We start from the raw sequence: 19,325 nt of genomic DNA on the forward strand, positions 1-19,325 counted from the left end.
AAATAAAAACCAAAACAATTAAATTTGTCAAATAAAATGATAAATTATTGAAGTACGCATAATGTGCTAGGAACATTCACAGTCGAGATCTTTGGTAATATGCCAATATGCCAAATATCTTAGGGAACAAATCAAACATTGAAAAACACAAAAAAATGTAGTATTTTAGATTCACAACGTTTAACACCAAAGGTTATATCAACCATTCAATAACACTGTCTTTTAGCATTTATGATTTAAAATTGTCTTCATATTTATATTTAACAATGAAAAATTAGATCAATTTGTTTCATTGTAAATATTGAATTTCATTTACATTAGTTCACCGTTTACATTAAAGTACAGTACATTTTTTAAGAATTTATTTTACCAATCATTGTTTTTTGTATCACGCCACATAATTCTGGCCAGGAAAATCTCCTGTGATGTAATATGTTGAATATGATCCACATGTCTGTAGTGAATTTGTCTTGCTAACTTCCCATGATGAGAAAAGCTAAGAAGGCAGACTTCTTAAAGAGCCGACAGTTAAAGAAATAAAGTGTAAAAACTATTAATTTATCTAAAGTCATATAAGCTTTTCTCTTTTAACGGTTTGCAATTTGTTGTCAACCCTGAGAATAGGGAAAAGAAATCAAGCCAGAGCAAGAAGACAGGGATTCACAGAAAATCCAGCAGCTGTGAATCGCCCTGTTCTCACATTCATTAAAACCTTCTTGCCCTTGAGTGAGGCGTTAAGAAGCCCACATCACCTCACAGCACCTCACACAGGGGGGAGAGAAGAGGAACGACCCACACTGTAACCAGATGCTCTGTTAATATTTTAAAGTAACACGTCTCAGAATTGTGCTCTGTTCAGTTCGGTGTGATTTAGCTAATCAAGTTTTCTCAATTGGTTGTTTTGAAAGCCATGTTTATATTGCGACATAGCGGCTGTGGCAAGACGAATTAATAGACGATGGTAGTAGCCAATTAAATATAGTGATACAATTGTGACTTGGTCCGCCCACTTGCTGCTGTGAAAAATCACTGTGACGAGCGACAAGTTGAAGAGTCGTGCAACAGGGACGCTTCTCGCAGTTCAATTTACTTGAACGCTTTAAGCAAATTTTGTGCGGGAGCAGTTGGAAGAATAGACGGAGCTACAATAACTTCAAGAAGATTATTATTATTATTTGATAAATAGTAATAACAATTAGAGAACATTCTGCAGTTAAAAAACTGTGGAGCACAAACCCACCTACTGAAATGTCACGTTGCCACTGGTCACCATGACCACAACAAATAAAGTGAGCAAATCGCCATAGTGGACTTTGAAAGTGCATTTTGACAATATCAAGAGGTGCGTCCCAAATTCACAAAATATAACTAATAATACTATTATTAATGTGATCACATAGATTCAAAAGCTCTTAAATAAATATGTCAAAATAGAGCGAGCAACTACAGTGAAGCGTAACAAAAATCCAATGAACCTTTCTCTTTTTACTCATCTACTCTTTAATTAAAATTTTTCTAGACCCATGTAAAATAATGACTACATATTTGCGAATACAAGCAAATGAAGGGAGTCTTTATCAAATAAAGTATGGCTTCTAGTAGAAAAACAGGATTATCTTCTATCGTTGACAAGGTCAGGTGGACCTAACTTTTTATCCACTGATACCTGCCCTGTCGCCCTGAGTTTCTTTGAATTTAACAACTGAAATAACCTACCTAATTCGAGTGTAATAAACAAACATGCCATCCTTGTTTGACTTTGTCCTGAGACATTTCCATTTAAAAGGCTGCCTCTGACTGCATTCACAACCTTAAACAGCAATGAGAGGGCTTGTGTTAGCCTTGACCCTGGCCTTCGTGGGTAAGTATAATCTTTGCTTTTCTGTTTCTGTTGTAACTTTTATTTAGTTTTTATCATAAACGGCTTGACATTTCTTATTTGAATAATAATAAAGTAATTAATTTGAAATGAACTGAACTTAAAGGGTTTTTTTGACTCACGCACCGTTTTCATGTTAGACCATATTTTGCGGACCAGTCTTGAAGGTGTGGCGGGTAAACACGACGAAATGACCGGGCGACGGGAGGGGAGCGGGGTAGTCGTGCGTTCTCTGTCCACTGGTGGGCGGAACTGCCGTGCGCAGCGAGGAGTGGACAATTGTGAAAAAGAAACGCTTGGTTGCACTCGGGAAATATGTCAGGGACACGCTCAGTTTTCAAAATAAAACATTTTTTTTCTGAAAAAAAATTGTTGTTTCTGTGATACAGCCCTGTACCAAATGATTGGGGACCTCTTATTTATTGCAACACACTAATAACCACACACAGTGGAGAAAGATGAGAAAGTCACTCAAACATTAGGGTTCTATCGTGAAAATTAGTGCGTAATCTATTGTTTTTATTTATGATACTTATGTTTCTCCTGTACGACTGCATTTGAGGGGCTTGTCAGGACTCACTGAATTGTAAAGTCTTTACAGTCTTGGCTTGGGCAGGGCCGGTGGGGACCATGGCGCCACCAAATGTACACAAAAAAATAATAAAAACAAATATAGCTTTTACCAAACCTTCCCTGACCGGAGGTCAGCCATGTTGGATTTTGGGCATTTCTATTTATTTACAAAATGACTTTAACAACTTTAGGGGGACCAAAACCCCATTAAACATGGCACCCATTTGAAACTAATAAGTATTTATATTTTATGTGGAAATTGGGTTTATGACCATTGATATGTACAGAAGAAATTGTTTTACATCCTGTTTAAAACTAGATTGGAAATGTTCACCATTCAGTTGTTGGATTGTAAATTCTTTCTTAATGTAATTTCAGCTGTCCACTCTCAGAACTTGGGTAAGTTCAGTATTTTGTAATATTCTAAAAAGATATTATTTTTTAAAATATAGATATGGAAACCCATAAATTATTGCTTTGCAGCATTTACAACAACTTAACTGACATAAAAGGGACTTAGTCTGGCAAATGCAATCTAATTACATTTTTAGTTTAAAGGGTTGAATCATAATAAATACAATTGTTCTTACAGCTCCTCATTTTGATGCCGGTAAAACGTATGTGTACAAGTATGAGGCACTCCTCCTGGGAGGTCTGCCAGAGAAAGGTCTGGCAAGAGCCGGACTCAAAGTCAGTAGCAAAGTTCTCATCAGTTCCGCAGAACAAAATATATACATGCTGAAGGTAAATATAAAAACCAGCTGAAAGCCTAAATGCAATCTTCTCACTTTTAAAATGCAAAATGCCCTGTAATGAATCTTATTTTTACATCAGCTTTTGGAACCTGAGATCTATGAGTACAGCGGCTTCTGGCCTAAGGATCGTTTAATTCCAGCAGCCAAACTGACGTCGGCCCTAGCAGCCCAGCTTTTGACCCCTATCAAGTTTGAATATACCAATGGTACTGTTGGAAAGATTTTCGCCCCTGACGAAATTTCAACAATGGTGCTGAATATCTACAGAGGTATCCTGAATGTCTTTCAGCTCAACATCAATGAGACACACAATGTCTATGAGTTGCAAGAGGTTTGTCAAAGATACCTCAGTAATAATTATAAATTCATTACAGGAAATTGAATATCCCTAGTAAATATATGCTTTTCTCATTAGGCTGGAGTTCAGGGTGTGTGCAAAACCCTCTATGCCATCAGTGAAGATCAACAGGCTGAACGCATCCTTTTGACAAAGACCAGGGATCTGAACAACTGTCAGGAGAAGGTTGTGAAGGACATAGGGTTGGCATACACTGAGAAATGTCCAAAGTGCCAGCAGGTAGGTTTGAAACTATTGTGTTGCATGCATACATCCATAAAATATGGCATGTGACTAAGTAATTATCTGATTAATCTGAACAGGATTCAAAGAACCTGAGAGGAGCTACAGCATACAACTACGTCTTGAAGCCGGCTGCTCATGGCATCCTGATCCTGGAGGCAGCTGTTAATGAGTTGATCCAGTTTTCACCATTCACCGAGATTAATGGAGCTGCTCAGATGGAGACCAAGTATGTAAACAGATATTGAGAATCTATTAATGGAAGTGTTTGATTTTTTTAAAAAGCTGCAGATTAATATTTTTGCAATACTTTTAAGGCAATCCTTGGTTTTCTTTGGAACCCAGCCAGTTCCCATTGCACCCATCGGGGCTCAGTATGTTCACCGTGGATCTCTTAAGTACGAGTTTTCTACTGAGCTTCTTCAGACACCAATTCAGCTCATCAAGATCACCAATGTACAGGCACAGGTAATGTCTCAGGCTGTTGTGACTGATCATTGATGTCAGGAAATATATACATATACATCTTTATCATATTCAATTACCTTTCCTTACGTGGTCTTAGATTGGGAATGTTCTGAATCATCTGCTTGCTCACACTGTGGAGCGAGTCCATGAGGAAGCCCCTCTGAAGTTGTTGGAACTCATCCAGCTCCTTCGTGTAGCACACTTTGAAGACCTGGAACGGATTTGGAGCCAATACAGAACCCTACCTGCCTATAGGTGAGTCTAAGTAAACTTTTAAATAAGATTTGAGAAAATTAATGTATGCAGGTTCAATCATTTCATTTTCATATTTCAGACAGTGGCTCTTGGATACTATTCCCGCCATTGGAACTACTTCTGCTCTGAAATTTATTGAGGTTAAATACTTGGCAGATGACCTGACTGTTAGTGAGGCTGCTCAGGCGTTTGTTTCATCTGTTCACATGGTGACAGCAAGCCCTGAGGCCATTCAGCTGTTTGAGGTGGGAAACCCGCAAAGTAAGTTACTTGTTTTAGTGAATACAACAGAGGTTTGAACGCTGATGCATTTTTGTCCTCTTATAGGCCCTGGCAGGCAACAACAAGATAGTAGAAAACCCAGTTCTGCATAAGATTGTCCTCCTCGGCTTTGGTACCATGATTTCAAAATACTGTGTTGATTTGGATGTCTGTCCTGCTGAACTTATAAAGGTGATATATCCATGTAATTTTTATATTATTTTAAAATCTTCTGCTACATGTCGAGGTAAGAAAATGAGATGGTAACGTCTTATGTTACACCAACAGCCCATCCAGGACCTCCTTGCTGTAGCTGTAGCTAAAGATGAGATTGAGGACATTATCCTGCTCCTAAAGGCTTTAGGTAATGCAGGCCATCCTTCTAGCCTTAAATCGATCATAAAGATACTCCCCATACATGGCACTCCAGCTGCATCTCTGCCCATGAGAGTCCATGCTGATGCCATCTTGGCCCTAAGAAACATTGCAAAGAAGGAGCCTAGAATGGTGATTCTCAACATAAAGAACATTTCAAAAGGTATTCATTAATTAATCACTACAAACAAGTTCATACTGATTTTGCTTTGTCTAATAAATTAGATCCAGGAATTGGCACTTCAGCTCTACATGGACAAAGCTCTTCACCCAGAGCTTCGTATGCTTTCCTGTATCGTGCTGTTTGAGACAAGGCCTCCAATGGGTTTGGTGACAACTCTTGCCAACATTGTGAAGACAGAGAAGAATATGCAGGTAGCAAGCTTCACCTATTCTCACATGAAGTCCATGACCAGAAGCACCGCCGCTATCCATGCATCAGTGTAAGAGCAGTCATTGATCTAATTCATCATCAAGTCCCTCTCTGTATTGATGCTTACTCATCTATTCTCCCTTTTTCCAGTGCCGCAGCTTGCAAAGTCGCTGTCAAAATCTTGGGCCCAAAGTTAGACGGACTGAATTTACATTTCAGCAAAGCCATCCACATGGATATCTATAACAGTAAGACACAGTGATCTGATCTGGTTTGCATTTTATTAAGTTAGTTATTCATCAGCTAGCTGCATCTCACCAAACATTCAGATCCCTTGATGCTTGGTGCTGCTGCCAGCGCTTTCTGCATCAATGATGCTGCCACCATTTTGCCCAGATCTATTGTGGCCAAGACCAGTGCTTACCTTGCTGGAGCTGCTGCTGATGTTCTGGAGGTAAAAGGATAAACATAAACCTCCCTGCTATGGTATATAATCATAATTTAAATTTGATAAATGACCTGTCTAACCCTTTCCAAGGTTGGTGTAAGAACTGAGGGACTCCAGGAGGTTTTTATGAAAAACCGTGCACTCATTCACAATGTTGACAGGATCACAAAAATGAAGCGTGTCATTAAGGCTGTAAGTATGACACAGCAGGAAGTTGCGAACATCAGGGAAGAATGGCATAAAATGGCACAGGAAAAAAACATATGAGGCAAGTAAGTTGGATTGCATGTTTACTTTTTCCTACAGCTCTCTCATTGGAAAGCTCTGCCCAACAGCACACCTCTGGCCTCAGTCTATGTCAAATTCTTTGGACAAGAAATTGCCTTTGCTAACATTGACAAAGTCTTGATTGACCAGGCCATTGCGGTAAGATTCAAATGAATCTCTTTCAACCTCAAGATCAATTCCAAACAAATTTGTAGAGAACTTTTTTTTGGAGACACAATAATTGCAATCAATTCTTCCCCTTAGCTCACCAGTGGACCCTCTGTTGCGGTAATGGTTAGGAATGCCATCCGGACTCTGCTGTCTGGTGTTTCCTTCCAGTATGCTAAGCCATTGCTTGCCACTGAAGTGAGGCGTATCATGCCAACTGCTGCTGGTCTGCCAATGGAGCTCAGTCTGTTCACTACTGCTGTAGCTGCCGCAGCTGTTCGAGGTGAGCAGAACATATAAAGCATCCACTGACCCACCTATCCCGCTAATCTAGATTGATTGATGCTAATCAAAAAAGGTGCAGACTCACTTTTGAAGTACTTGTTCCAGAAGCAGCTTCAGTAAGTATTGACTTGGTTATCACTGTTGCATTGCTCTTCCAAATAAAGAAATAAGACAACATGGATTGCTTTTAAAAACTACAACACGTTGATGCAAAAGATAACATTTTAGTTGTTATGAAGTGGTGACACATAAGAGTGTTTTTTCTTTTTCTTAGTCAACGCTGAGATAACCACATCTCCGCCAGAAAACTTCCATCTTATCCACCTTCTGCAGACAGACATAAAGCTTGAGACTGAGATTAGACCCAGGTATGACACTAACAACAGAAGTTAGAGGAATATATCAAATACCACAAAATGTGACATCCAAATGTTTTGTCCATCTAGCGTTGCTGTGAACACATTCGCTGTGATGGGAGTTAACACTGCCATACTTCAGGCCACTGTGCTCTGCAGAGCTAAACTGAACTCCTTCGTGCCATCAAAAATTGTTGCAAGACTTGCCCTCAATGAGGGCAACTTGAAGATTGAGGTTCTGCCAGTCTTTATGCCTGAACCTATTGTAGCTGTGCAGTAAGTCTGAGATGAATGTTAAACTCCTTCCACTTCTGAGATATATTTATTCTAGGAGTCTATGTGGTTAAAATTACAATTTCTGTGCTTTCAACAGTGTTGAGACTGTTGCTGTAGCAAGAAATATTGAGGATCTTGCTGCTGAAAGAATCACTCCCATCATCCCGCCCAAAGTCTTGCAGCCCATCTCAAGGGAGATTCCTAAATATGATATTTTTTCATCTGCTGCTTCTAGTTTGGTGAGCTTCTTAACATTGTCTTTTATGAGGGCAACAATACCATATACATCAACTATATGATCTCTGTTTTTTAGTCAAGATCCTCTGAGGTCCTGCAGGATGTGGCTGCAACAATTTCTATTGGAGGACCTCAAGAATTTCAGTTTGTGAAGAAGTACTGTGCTACAGCTTTGGCCATTGGACTGAAGGGCTGTATAAAGTGTATCACCGAAAACGCTGTTTCCGGTGGTGACGTCGCCTTGTACAAACTGGCTGCAAAGCGCTCCATTTCTCTTTCCTTCAAATCAGGTGAGAATTAAGAAAGAATACTTTTACATTTAGTAGAAGCATTGCGCAAAGCGATGATGCATGGCATTATCTAATTATACTTTCAGTTGAAGGTGGGGAAATTGAGAGATGGGAGATGGAGGTTCAAATTGGACCAAAGGCGGCACAGAAGCTTATTAAACACATCAACCTGAGTGAAGAAATTGTTGATGGAAGACCGGCCTTGATGAAGCTCAAGAAACTCCTGGTCCCTCGCCAGAGAAAAGTCAGCTCATCTTCCTCCTCTAGTTCCAGCAGCTCTTCTTCAAGCTTCTCATCTCGTGTCAGCAGCAAGGCCCGTAGACTCAGTTCCTTCAGAGCCGTGAACAGTTCCAGCTCTGCATCTAGCCTGGCATCTCTCTTTGGTGTCAGCTCCAGTTCATCTAGCTCCAGTTCTCAACTCTCAAAGGTAAACACCTCAGGGTTGTTTGCAGAGAAGGATATGCGTGTGTCTACGTATTATTGTGACTTCTGAAATCTGACTAATGTTTTCTTCTGAACAGCGAGTGATTTATCACCACAAGTTCCTGAAGAACCACAAGATCCAGGTACGTTTAGATCGGGCCAAAACAAAACAATAGACTGTGTGTTACACAGTTTTCACATGTTAACTTGTGTTGCAGCTTTTTAATATTGGCTATGATATTCCATACATTATTTTTGCAGGCTCTCCTTTCTCAAGTAGCTTCAGTTTCCAGGAGCAGAAGCAGTGCATCAAGCTTTGAAGCCATCTACAAACAGGTGAATCTTGGTCATCTTAGATAAATATTTTTTCCATTTCTCACTGATTGGGTTTGTTGGCGTGAACCTGTGATTTAATCCTGGTTGTTCTCACAGAACAAATTTCTTGGCAATGAGGTTGCTCCTATCTTTGCCATTATCCTCCGTGCCGTCAGAGCTGACAAAGAGATGATGGGATACGAGTTAGCAGTTTACTTGGACAAACTTACTTCCAGACTTCAGATTATTTTGGCTGCCTTGGCTGCCGATGACACCTTTAAGATCTGTGCTGATGGAGATCTCCTTAGCGAGCACAGAATTACGGTAAGACTTGGTCTATTACAGATTTTCTGACATATATATATTTAAAGGCTACTGTTAAAGGCAGCTGCCTTACCATCACTTATGCTGTCTCTCAACAGGCAAAAATTGCATGGGGAGCAGAATGCAAGCAATACAACACAATGATCACAGCGGAGACTGGTCTTCTTGGGCAGAGCCCTGCAGCTCGCCTCAGAGTGACCTGGAACACACTGCCTTCTGAGCTTCAACATTATGCAACAAAGTATGACATATTATGTTTTTCCCAGTCATATGCAATGTAGATGTGAAATACCTGATATTGGGACAATCTTTTACAGGATATATGACTATATTCCTGCAGAGCTGCTGGCTTGCTTGATAAAAGGAAAGGATTCAAACAGTACTAGTCAGCTCTCAATTACACTGGTTGCTACATCTGACAGAACCATTGACCTCATTTGGAAAACACCAACAGTATGAATATTTAACTATTTTTCCCAAAATATGTATATATGTGATATATATATATCATGTTTGATTTTACATTTTCTTTAATGTGAATTATTCTGTCTACAGCGTACTGTTTATAAGCTGGCGTTGCATCTTCCCATCGCTTTGCCACTTAATGAAATTAAAGGTCTCACACCCTTTGATGGCCTTGCAGATAAAGTCAACTACTTGTTCGCCCAGGCTGGATCAGGTAATTCATTGGTAAATATGAAATGCAAAGACAGATTTCTTTGGGATTAAAACTATATTTGTATTCTTTACAGCTGAATGCAGTGATATCACAGATACACTGACCACATTCAACAACAGGAGATACAAGAATGAGATGCCATTGTCTTGCTACCAGGTTCTGGCACAGGATTGTACCGATGAACTGAAATTCATGGTTTTGCTGAAGAAGGATCTCAATGAACAGAAGCATATCAATGTCAAAATTGCTGACATGTGAGTTTCAAATAAGAACAAGAAGGGAATGGCTGTTTTCATCAACAAGCAGACAAAACTAAGTAATGTTTGAATTTTTACCCTTGTAGTGATATCGACCTGTTCTCAAATATAACTGACGTGATTGTGAAGGTCAATGGGATGGAAATACCCATCAACAACCTGCCACACCACCATCTCAAAGGTCTCTATGCACATTCATCCCACCCTCAAAATCTGGTGTACAAAGTGTTCCTATAGTCTTTTCATTTAATTTAACTTCGTTAAAATAATTTTATGTAATGTCTCTAAATTGGATTGAATGCTTTAAAACCATTTTTTTAAAGCTAAAATCCAGATCTGGCCAAAGGGCAAAGGCATCTCAATGTACGCTCCCAGTCATGGTCTTCAGGAAGTCTATTTTGACAAGAACTCATGGACGGTAAATACATTGATGGTGGACAATTTGGAAAATTGATATATTTAAACATAATATTTCAAAGATCAAGATGTGATACATTTGACGGATACCCTATGCTCTTTATTGCCTAATATAATGAATGCAGGTGAAAGTTGTGGACTGGATGAAGGGAAAGACCTGTGGACTCTGTGGAAAGGCCGATGGCGAAGTAAGACAAGAGTACCGCACACCCAATGGTCGCTTGACCAAAAACGCAGTCAGCTACGCCCATTCCTGGGTTCTTCCTGCTTTGAGCTGCAGGGACAACACTGGTGAGATAAAAACTTCATCGTGATATTATTTTAACAGCAACATACTTTTCTAATTGCAGTATAACTGCGTACGGTTAAAGCAGTCACTTTGACATATCATGATGCTCTGAATCCAGCAAAAAAACGGCCTAATAATAATAATAATAAATAACCCTAACGCTTATCACCCCTTTCTCTTTCAGAGTGCCGCATGAAGCTGGAATCTGTGCCGCTGGAGAGGCAGGTAAACATCCATGGCCAGGAATCCAGATGCTACTCTGTGGAGCCTGTGCTGCGCTGCCTGCAAGGTTGTTTACCTGTGAAGACCACCGCTGTCACTATTGGCTTCCACTGCCTTCCTATTGGTGAGTTGACAAAATTTGGAAATATGCTGTTTATTGGAGTCAGGGTATCGGAATTTGAAGAATTGTTTGGACGGGAAGTTTTGTTCAAAATAGCCTTCTTCTCTAACTTTTCCTAACTAGTCGGCCTCTCCACCCAGGTGCCACAATAAAAATGGATAAAATGGCAAGGTACTAAATGCACTGCTCCCTTTACTTCTGCAGATTCTGACCTGAATCGCCCGGAGAGTCTAAGCAGCATCAACGATAAAAGTGTGGACCTTAGGGAAAAAGCCGAAGCCCACCTTGCCTGCAGTTGCACTGCTCAGTGTGCCTAACGACTAGGGCTGTCAACGAATATTCTATATTCGAATATATATTTGAATAGTTGTTAAAAACATTTATTCAAATGTGAAAATTATAATATAATATTTGAATGCAAAAAAGAAAAAAACACAACAGCGGCAGCAGCGGCGCGACTGTCTGTCTGACTTTATATTGCATGAATAAAATAGACTAGATAGGCGACAACAGCTTTATGCACTGGTTTGATTATTTGCCGTTTTATGCCAAGGAAAAGTTCCATGTTTACCACAGCTTGCTTGGAGCGTTCGATGTTGGTTTTATACTCTATATATAATTTTCAATTAATGTTAATAATTTTTTTTTCAATCACTGAATGAAACCTGCCATATTTGATACAAGAAGCACAACCTTAAATTGCACAAAACTCAGCACAAAAATCAGCACTCAGCATTTGTTTATTGTTGTCGTTCATTTAAACCGCAATGCGCAGAGAGCGCAACGGTGTGGGAGAGAGAGAGAGAGAGAGAGAGAGAGAGAGAGAGAGCTCATACATTTCTACCACAGTAAAAAATAAAAAAAAACTCCACTCATTTCCTTCTGACCTGTAGACCACTGACCTTTATCACACCGGCTCCTTGTCAGTCTGTCTCTCTCTCTCATGCGACCCACCTAAAGCATCTTCTTATATCGGAAAATGTGTCCATTTTGAGAAAAGGAAGGTAAGTAATACACTGTTAGTATTCATCTGGCCAAAAAATATTTTCATAAAATAAAAAAGGTATTTCAGCAGGTAAAACAGAAGGTGGGCATCCACTCATGCATTCACATAATCATAAGTTTAGCTGATATTCGCAGCAGTTCATTATTTTTGTCGTAGCCTCATTGTAGTTCATCAATAGTTATATTATCCTTAGTTATTAGTTATATTGTTGTGTTTTACTATTTGCCGTTGTGATTTGCACTTCAGGGCCACCGTAACATTCATATTAACATTAGAATTGCATGATGTCAATGTCAAACACATTTTTTATCCTTTAACCCAGTTTATTGTGTTAAGGGTAACAGCAGCATTGAATCTACATCGTAAAGAATTTCCCAGCAGCATCTACAATAAAAGACATCATCTTTCCTGACACACCCTCATTGCCAAAAATCACACTAGCCTCAGTTCAAGGCCTTATATGTAAGACATTCCTGCCAATTATTAAAGAAACACAAATAAATAAATGCATATATCTCATTAAAAAAAATAAAACAGTCAGATAAAAACACACAGTGCACAGCAAATCATCACCCAACTCAACAGTGTTGTTTGGCTACAACAGTTTAATCTATTGTGCAGTCCATTTTCTAGTGTTTTAAAATACATATTGTAGTTTTTGGCTTCATGTAGAGCATGTATTATCCCTTTGGAGTGATTGGCTGCTGTTGTCTTCATGGTCGTTGCACTGGTTGTGCTTCGTTGAAACACTGCCATTGAAAAGGAGGCTTGATTCTACAACAGAAGTAGTCTTGGAAGACTACTTCTGAAGTTGAACAGAAGTTGGTTTGGTTCATCTGGAAATAAAATGTAACAGTGTGAGTGACACACAAGAGCTGCATTATTTACAGACATGTCATGATTCGTACAAATAAGTGCACTACACCTTTTGTCTGGGATTTGGAAATGTGTGCCACAGAGGTCTGCTGTTGTGATGGGGGTCGTGTCAGACCCGCACGTGATGAGCTTTTCTGGAGACGATGGGGCACTGGACTCCGTTTTAGCTACAAATATATTTTAAAATGCATTGATTGTTGTATGGAAAGTGAGTTATTGATAGTAAGATATTAATAACATAAAAGCATATTTTGACTCAAATAGTAAATTCAAATACAAAAGTAATTCAGTCAAATGAAACTGCATTAAAGTTGTTAAAATAAAAGGAATGGGATCAGCCCATTGTCCGGCCTGTTGATAACATATATGAACCGTTATCAATAATATCTAGAAATAGGTGACCTGGGCCACTATAATGTAACAGCGTAGGCACTCACACATTAACAAGCAACTTTTAGACTTTGACATCTGTGGTTTCCTGAAGTCAGCAAATGGACTCAAGTTTAAAAACGGATGTTTGAGCCACATTGCTCGATCGTCCTCGAAGGCCTTTGTCTGCAAGTAAACCAAAATAAAATTACCTCACGAACACACAATAAATGGCTTTTGAAAAAGTCACATTTTTTAAATAGCATTAGGATAATAACAAAAAAATGAGATAATGAGAAGTGCCGCTTTAAGTGGAGAAGAGATGGGTTTTGAGCTAAGAAATACCATTTTGTCCCCGATATCACTGGGAGAGGAGCAAAAAATGCCCGCTCCAGTTTCTATAGAATGTATGTTTTTGATTCTAGCCTTGATGGATATCGCATGTGCGGGAAGAATCAAACGTTATTAAAAGAAATGTGGTGCTTCCTGATCAGACCTGTGAGTCCCATCACCATCTCAGGTCCGAAAGAAAAAATCCACGCACCCATCGACAAATGGAGGATAGATTAACTTGGGTTTGAGGAAGACGACAAGAGAACCACCCGCAGTTTTTGCAAGGCACTAGAGGTACTCCAACTTGCTGTCAACAAACTGCCAACGCTGTTGTCAACCAGCACCGAATTATTCTGCTGACTTCATCAAGGGGTGCGAAAACATTAAGAAATGATACTTTCGCCACCACACGACCGATCAACGCACCATCACCTACAGTGAGTGATAACTTAAGTATTAAGTAAGTTAATTATTTTGAAATTATTTAATTAGCTAGCTGTAACATTAGCCAGAGTGCAGTCAGTGAGAGATGTTTTCGCTCCTTATAAGTTACTGCCATCTTGTGGTTAACAGCCAGTCCTCTATGAGGGGAAAATACAATTAGTTGAGACTGCGGTTGACTGGGGGTTTCAAGGTTTGAATGTTTTGATTTTTGTTTTCACAGAAGCATTTTGTAATCAGCTCCACAACAGAGAGCCACCTGTGGAAGCCGTGAATTGGATGCAAAGACAGCGTTCTGAAAAATGGTCAAGCTGTTTGACTCAGCTTAACATAATTCTAAACACGAGAAACTTGAAAGAAAGAAAAAATTAAATTGAATGAGTTTGCTTTGGTTCAAGAAAAGAAAAAAGTTCCAAAAAATGCCAATTTCTAAATGCCTCTGGTTTTCAGTCAGTGGGGGCAAAAATTGCCCCTTAATAATTTGAAAATGTCCTACCCTGGGTGTGAGTGTCATATTTCCTAATGTATATTGCAGACCAATTCTGGAATAATAGGTTTTAATCCATCACCTCATGGCTAAGCCTTATAGCTGCTTCAGTGAAGTTCCTCCTCTCCCTCTCAAAGAACTTCCTCTGCTCCTTGAGGGACTCCCCCTCCTCTCTGAAGCGCTCATCTTCCTGCAGCATGCAGCAGTCGCTGAGCAGTGATGCAGCCTCCTCTTCACACGGAGGGCGCAGCTGCTGTTACAAGAAAACAATACATGTTTGGTTTGTTTAGCCAGAATTCCAATATGCAACAAAAGGTTTTAATCCTTAGATAAAACATTAAGAGTGGGATTTAAGCCAAGTTAAGGCTTTGTGAGAGATCAACTCGTGTTTTAAAAAAAGTAAGGTTTGAAATTAAAACAAGTGTTTCTTCCCCTCTTTCTTAAATTGATGATTGATATGACACTCTTGTCTCAACAATGCGACTGACATTAGTTGCCATTTAAACTAATAGGACTTACCTGCAGGAGCTGCTGTTGTGTTTGAATGAAGTCCTTGCACTGCTGGATCTCCAGCTTCAGTCTGTTCACCTCCTCCACATGAGTCTCTGGTGATGCGGCATCATCGTTTCTTTTCACCTCCATCTGAGCTAAAACTACCAAATAAACAATCCAGAGTGAATATGAATACATAAACACAAATGATGTTCGAGAATAGCCCAAACAATCTGGAATCCTCCCATGACACAAAGTCACATTCCTTCTTGTATCAGGATGGAACAGGTAGAGTTTGCTGCATGAAGGCTACCTTGGCTGTCCAATCTTTCAACATGGCCCTTTATTCTTCTCCACTGGAGGCGAATACTGTTGGTCAGCTTCTCCTGGGCGTGAACACAACATAGCTCTACACTTTCTTTACTGGAATCAAACACTTGCTCTTCCTCCTCTGGGTCAGCCTGACAATAAAAAATGAAAATGGGTTTCATTCTATTGGTAGCACATTCGGCAAAGGTAGATTAAATGAGAGACAGTGTTTTTCTGCTTAATCAGGGACATTTTTTACAATCCCTCCACCAATTATTATTTTGTTTGCTAAAATACTGGGAGAAATTAACCATGTCCATTTTATGATGTGTCAAAGATCAAAGATCTTGTACAAATTTAGTAAGATGTGTGCATTGAAGTGAGAGCAATCGCTCATTACTAACTCCCTAAAAAGTAGGAAAAAAAGAATAAAAACTCTCCCTACCTGAATACAATCGTCTTTCTTCAGCGTTGGTTTCTTTGAACTCAGAATGAAATTCATTTCTTTTTCCATCTGCTGTAACAATTTCTTTAACTCTGCATTTTCCAGCAGCATCTCCCTTTGTCGGGTATCATAGTCACTCAGGAGAGTCTTGTACATCTCCACCTCATGCCTTGGGATGACAATGACAATCATGTTTATTAGTTCGTTATGAAAAAAACATCAGAGGAAATTCATTTAAGCTACGGTGACATCCAGCATTTTGCAGTGTAAACATGTTTGAAGCTCTTGTTCCTAAAATAAATGGGTTTCACCGAGAAAGCTGACAAAGGAGCTGATGTGCAAAAGGTGAGTAAAAACATTCTCTCATCATGCGTTTACTTACTTATCCATTGTTCCTGCAATTGTTATTTACATATACAAATATGTTGAGACAAAAAGGTAATATATATTATACAATGACTTTACCAAAAAAGAAGTAAACTTACTTTGCTTCTGTTTTCTGAGTTTTCCAAAGGCTTCTCTTCCCATCAGCTCTTCCGATGTTGTTTAAAACATCAATGGCTGGAAGCAAGAAAGATAAACGTATGAAAAATTAAGTGTGAGTGACTGTCAAAGGGCATCTTCATTTTAACCGTGTGTGGTAAGATATTAAAAATGAAATGTTGGGATTGAAAAACATTTCTCTTTAACCTGGTTTCTTCTCCTTTTTGTCAACCAGCAGTTGATTCAAGCGCTCCTTCAATTTTTCAAATTCTCTCTCTTTCCTTTTCATCTCATGATTGTACTGGCTGGCCCGGCTGGCAATTATGTTCTGAAGTTTTTGCACCTGGCAGGAGGAAATAAAACGTTAAAAAGTGTTCGTCCAAAACCCTGCCAGTGGATTCATCCAGCGTTATCTGGGCCGGTAAGCCCAAAGAAAGTACCTCATCTTTTTCATTTTTCAGGCAGTTCTGCAAACTCTTCACTTTCAAATGCAGCTGTCGTTCTCTCTCAAACAGTCCTGTATTTTCTCTTTTGGACAGTTCAAGCTGCTCCTATTACCACAGGACAACGTTGTTATTTTCCCTCTTGACAAGCACCTCTTGAGGATTTTAGTTAAGCTAAACATGTCATTGATATTTTATATGTTCCAATGCAACACAAAATCTGAAGGAATTACTGTAATCACATTTTACTGTACTTTTAGTTGGGTGCTGGCAAGCTGCAGGGAGTCCACATTGCTTATGGACTTCAGCTGTTCCACTTCAATGTTTTCCAGAGTCCGGAGTCCCTTGTGGTGCAGCTGAATCAGGTCATACATGCAATTTAGCACAGCCATAACATTCACCTCTGGGCTGCCGCTTGACTCTGTCCAAAGTGGTGGGAGGCCAAGAGATGACACCTCCTGTGAAAGGGGGGGAAAAAAAGCAGAAAAAGATGTGGAGGACTGGCCCAACTCAAACCAATCACATTATAGTAATTTATAGATAAGACAAGATAAGTAAATAAATACTATATTTATATTTTTTGATTTATTGTCTACATTAAACAGCAAACATGTAGGTAGCAGGAACTATAATCATAATACTTCAGGGAGACATTTATGGTCACCAACCTGATTGATGTGTGACAAACATTCCTGCACATTGTACTCTGTGCAGAAAGTACTGTAAATGTGGTTTCTGTGCAGCGGCATCACTGATGGGATAAACTGTCCCAAGGGAGATGGTCTACATTCAACGGAGCTGCTGCAAATGTCCCTGACCTCTGGGGAAAGAAACGGAGTGGATATATGCTGATTTGATAATGCTCGACAAGAAAAAGAAACCACTTTATGTGCAGTAAACATGGCCGAAATTGGTCACAAAAACAAAGGTTTGACACAAAGAACAAGGTAGTGATGATTATACAATAAAGTACACACAACTGCTGAATACAGAACTCTGCAGTACTTCGGTTCAATTGGACTAATGATGCTGACAGAAAGTCACATTATACAATATTGTGCAGTTTCTGAGACATGTTAAAGGGTTTTTATGAACAACCGAGTACAATACTTTTTAACATGTCTATCTTATTGACAGTGCATGTTAAATGTTTTAAAGATCTTAAAATAAAAATCACAATCTTAACTCACCAAGGGAGGACTCTGGCATTGTTGCTGTGCAACTTTCAGGCAAAGCGCCTGGGCATGTGGACAATACACAAAGCTCGCCACAAGATCGACCTACGCAGTTAGTGCTCCTGAAATAGAAGGTCAGATTAGCGGTGCCCATTCAGCAGAAGATTACTGGCCGATGGAAGCAGACACTCAGCGATAAGGGTTTGAATAACAGGGGTAAAAAGTGTGAGAACAGCAGATTCATAATTATTTTGTTGAAGTTGTTGCTGCTGCTGTTGTTATTGTGATTTTTGCTTTGTCACTGCGAGAGTATTTTAACAGCTTAGTCTTGAAGTTGGCTGGCGTTTTATGCTGTCAGCCGATCAGAATCTAACACAGACAGTGTGGCAATTTTACTGCCGTACCACACAATCAGAATCATTGTGTTCCTGTATGAATGCATATGTTTCCTACAAATAGTGTGTACTGAAAGCGAGTATCATCTAAAACACCTTGTTCTTTGGCAAATGTGTCTACAAATACATACAATTATCGTTTTTATGAATTAGTTTCATGGATGTGTGAACTTTTTCACACATTTTAATGACTACAAAGCTGTCAGTGACGTAGGGGACCTACCCTTAATTAATCACCCTGATGACAGATGGCGAGCCTAAAGTCTCAGCTTAACAAACCTATAAGCTGCTTAGACTGGCCACTTAACAAGTGTTAACCTTTAACTGAATCAAACTGTTTCATCAGTATAAAATATCCAATGTTTAAAGTACCATTTAAAGAAAGTAAACAAGAAAATGCCTTTAATTTGAGTGACAGTTAAGACTAGGTACCTGCCTGAGTTTCTATTTAGAACTACCTGACATGTACACAAATACAACAGCCTGTTTTAAAACGCAGACTTCAAATAACAATAATTCAAAACAATTACAGGTTTCTTTCCCATTTAAGAAATTGGCACCACAATCAAATTATCTTTCTACAGCCCTGTCGTAATGACAAAGAAATATAGTGTAACCTAGTCTTCAGACAGTTACCAAGCATATTTTATTTAAGCTAAGTTAGTGAACGTTATATAAACTATAACTATTTTAACAGGCAGGTTTTCTTCAATAAACCTCGAGTTTCTTTCCAAGTCTCCTCCCTCTGACAGCAACCAGCCAATGACAATGCGCTCTTTCACTTCCTCATTCACTCAATTACTCTGTATCAGGCGTATTTTAGCGCAGTCTCGATATATGAACAAAATAAGATTGTTTATGACCTCTGTTACGTTAAAGACTATGTTAAAATAGCCAAACGTGAACTGCCCACAAGAGCCTAAAATACAATCTGACACAGAACGGCGACAAGTTACCTGTTACCTCGTTTAGAAAGCAGATGTTTAAAATGTTCACTTTCCACAAAAGCACAGACCAACATATCACTTACTTGACGTTGCGTTTTTAAATGTGTGTCAACTGCTCGTCGGTTGAAGATGCCGCAGTTGCTAAAAACCACGTCTGTCCGCCACCACACGTACACAAACACACACGCACACGCACGCACACACACACACACACACACAGAGACGCCACTG

The 19,325-nt window shown here is 39.3% G+C and overlaps 2 protein-coding genes across 5 annotated transcripts; one reads left to right on the forward strand and one right to left on the reverse strand.

Moving 5' to 3' along the window:
- The first annotated feature begins 1,789 nt into the window (after positions 1 to 1,789).
- On the forward strand, positions 1,790 to 11,722 carry LOC119217230 (vitellogenin-1-like). The gene is made up of 34 exons (XM_037470717.2): positions 1,790 to 1,861; positions 2,831 to 2,851; positions 3,045 to 3,196; positions 3,287 to 3,538; positions 3,623 to 3,784; positions 3,868 to 4,016; positions 4,105 to 4,255; positions 4,353 to 4,510; positions 4,590 to 4,755; positions 4,838 to 4,963; positions 5,060 to 5,278; positions 5,372 to 5,589; positions 5,670 to 5,767; positions 5,849 to 5,973; positions 6,058 to 6,159; positions 6,274 to 6,393; positions 6,499 to 6,685; positions 6,962 to 7,055; positions 7,134 to 7,319; positions 7,417 to 7,558; positions 7,633 to 7,846; positions 7,933 to 8,273; positions 8,368 to 8,412; positions 8,531 to 8,605; positions 8,702 to 8,908; positions 9,007 to 9,149; positions 9,226 to 9,361; positions 9,464 to 9,587; positions 9,661 to 9,841; positions 9,931 to 10,025; positions 10,168 to 10,262; positions 10,387 to 10,552; positions 10,735 to 10,896; positions 11,098 to 11,722. The coding sequence occupies exons 1-34, from the start codon at positions 1,822 to 1,824 to the stop codon at positions 11,208 to 11,210; spliced, it is 4,965 nt and encodes a 1,654-aa protein (XP_037326614.2). The 5' UTR covers positions 1,790 to 1,821; the 3' UTR covers positions 11,211 to 11,722.
- LOC119217231 (afadin- and alpha-actinin-binding protein-like) lies at positions 11,219 to 19,289 on the reverse strand. Of its 4 annotated transcripts, none has more exons than XM_037470720.2 (14): positions 19,178 to 19,289; positions 17,768 to 17,874; positions 17,246 to 17,397; positions 16,832 to 17,035; positions 16,575 to 16,685; positions 16,342 to 16,477; positions 16,137 to 16,212; positions 15,652 to 15,820; positions 15,211 to 15,358; positions 14,925 to 15,058; positions 14,488 to 14,655; positions 13,213 to 13,330; positions 12,825 to 12,942; positions 11,219 to 12,735 (listed from the first exon to the last, which is right to left on the reverse strand). In XM_037470720.2, the coding sequence occupies exons 2-14, from the start codon at positions 17,784 to 17,786 to the stop codon at positions 12,732 to 12,734; spliced, it is 1,557 nt and encodes a 518-aa protein (XP_037326617.2). In that variant the 5' UTR covers positions 17,787 to 17,874; positions 19,178 to 19,289; the 3' UTR covers positions 11,219 to 12,731. The 4 variants fall into 4 exon arrangements, with proteins under 4 accessions (XP_037326617.2, XP_037326615.2, XP_037326616.2 ...); XM_037470718.2 differs by having other exon boundaries at positions 14,488 to 14,658; XM_037470719.2 differs by lacking the exon at positions 19,178 to 19,289 and adding an exon at positions 19,111 to 19,144 and having other exon boundaries at positions 14,488 to 14,658.
- Between the last annotated feature and the right edge of the window lie 36 nt (positions 19,290 to 19,325).

Source organism: Pungitius pungitius, chromosome 7, assembly GCF_949316345.1.
Source record: "Pungitius pungitius chromosome 7, fPunPun2.1, whole genome shotgun sequence".
NCBI classification, from domain to species: Eukaryota; Metazoa; Chordata; class Actinopteri; order Perciformes; family Gasterosteidae; genus Pungitius; species Pungitius pungitius.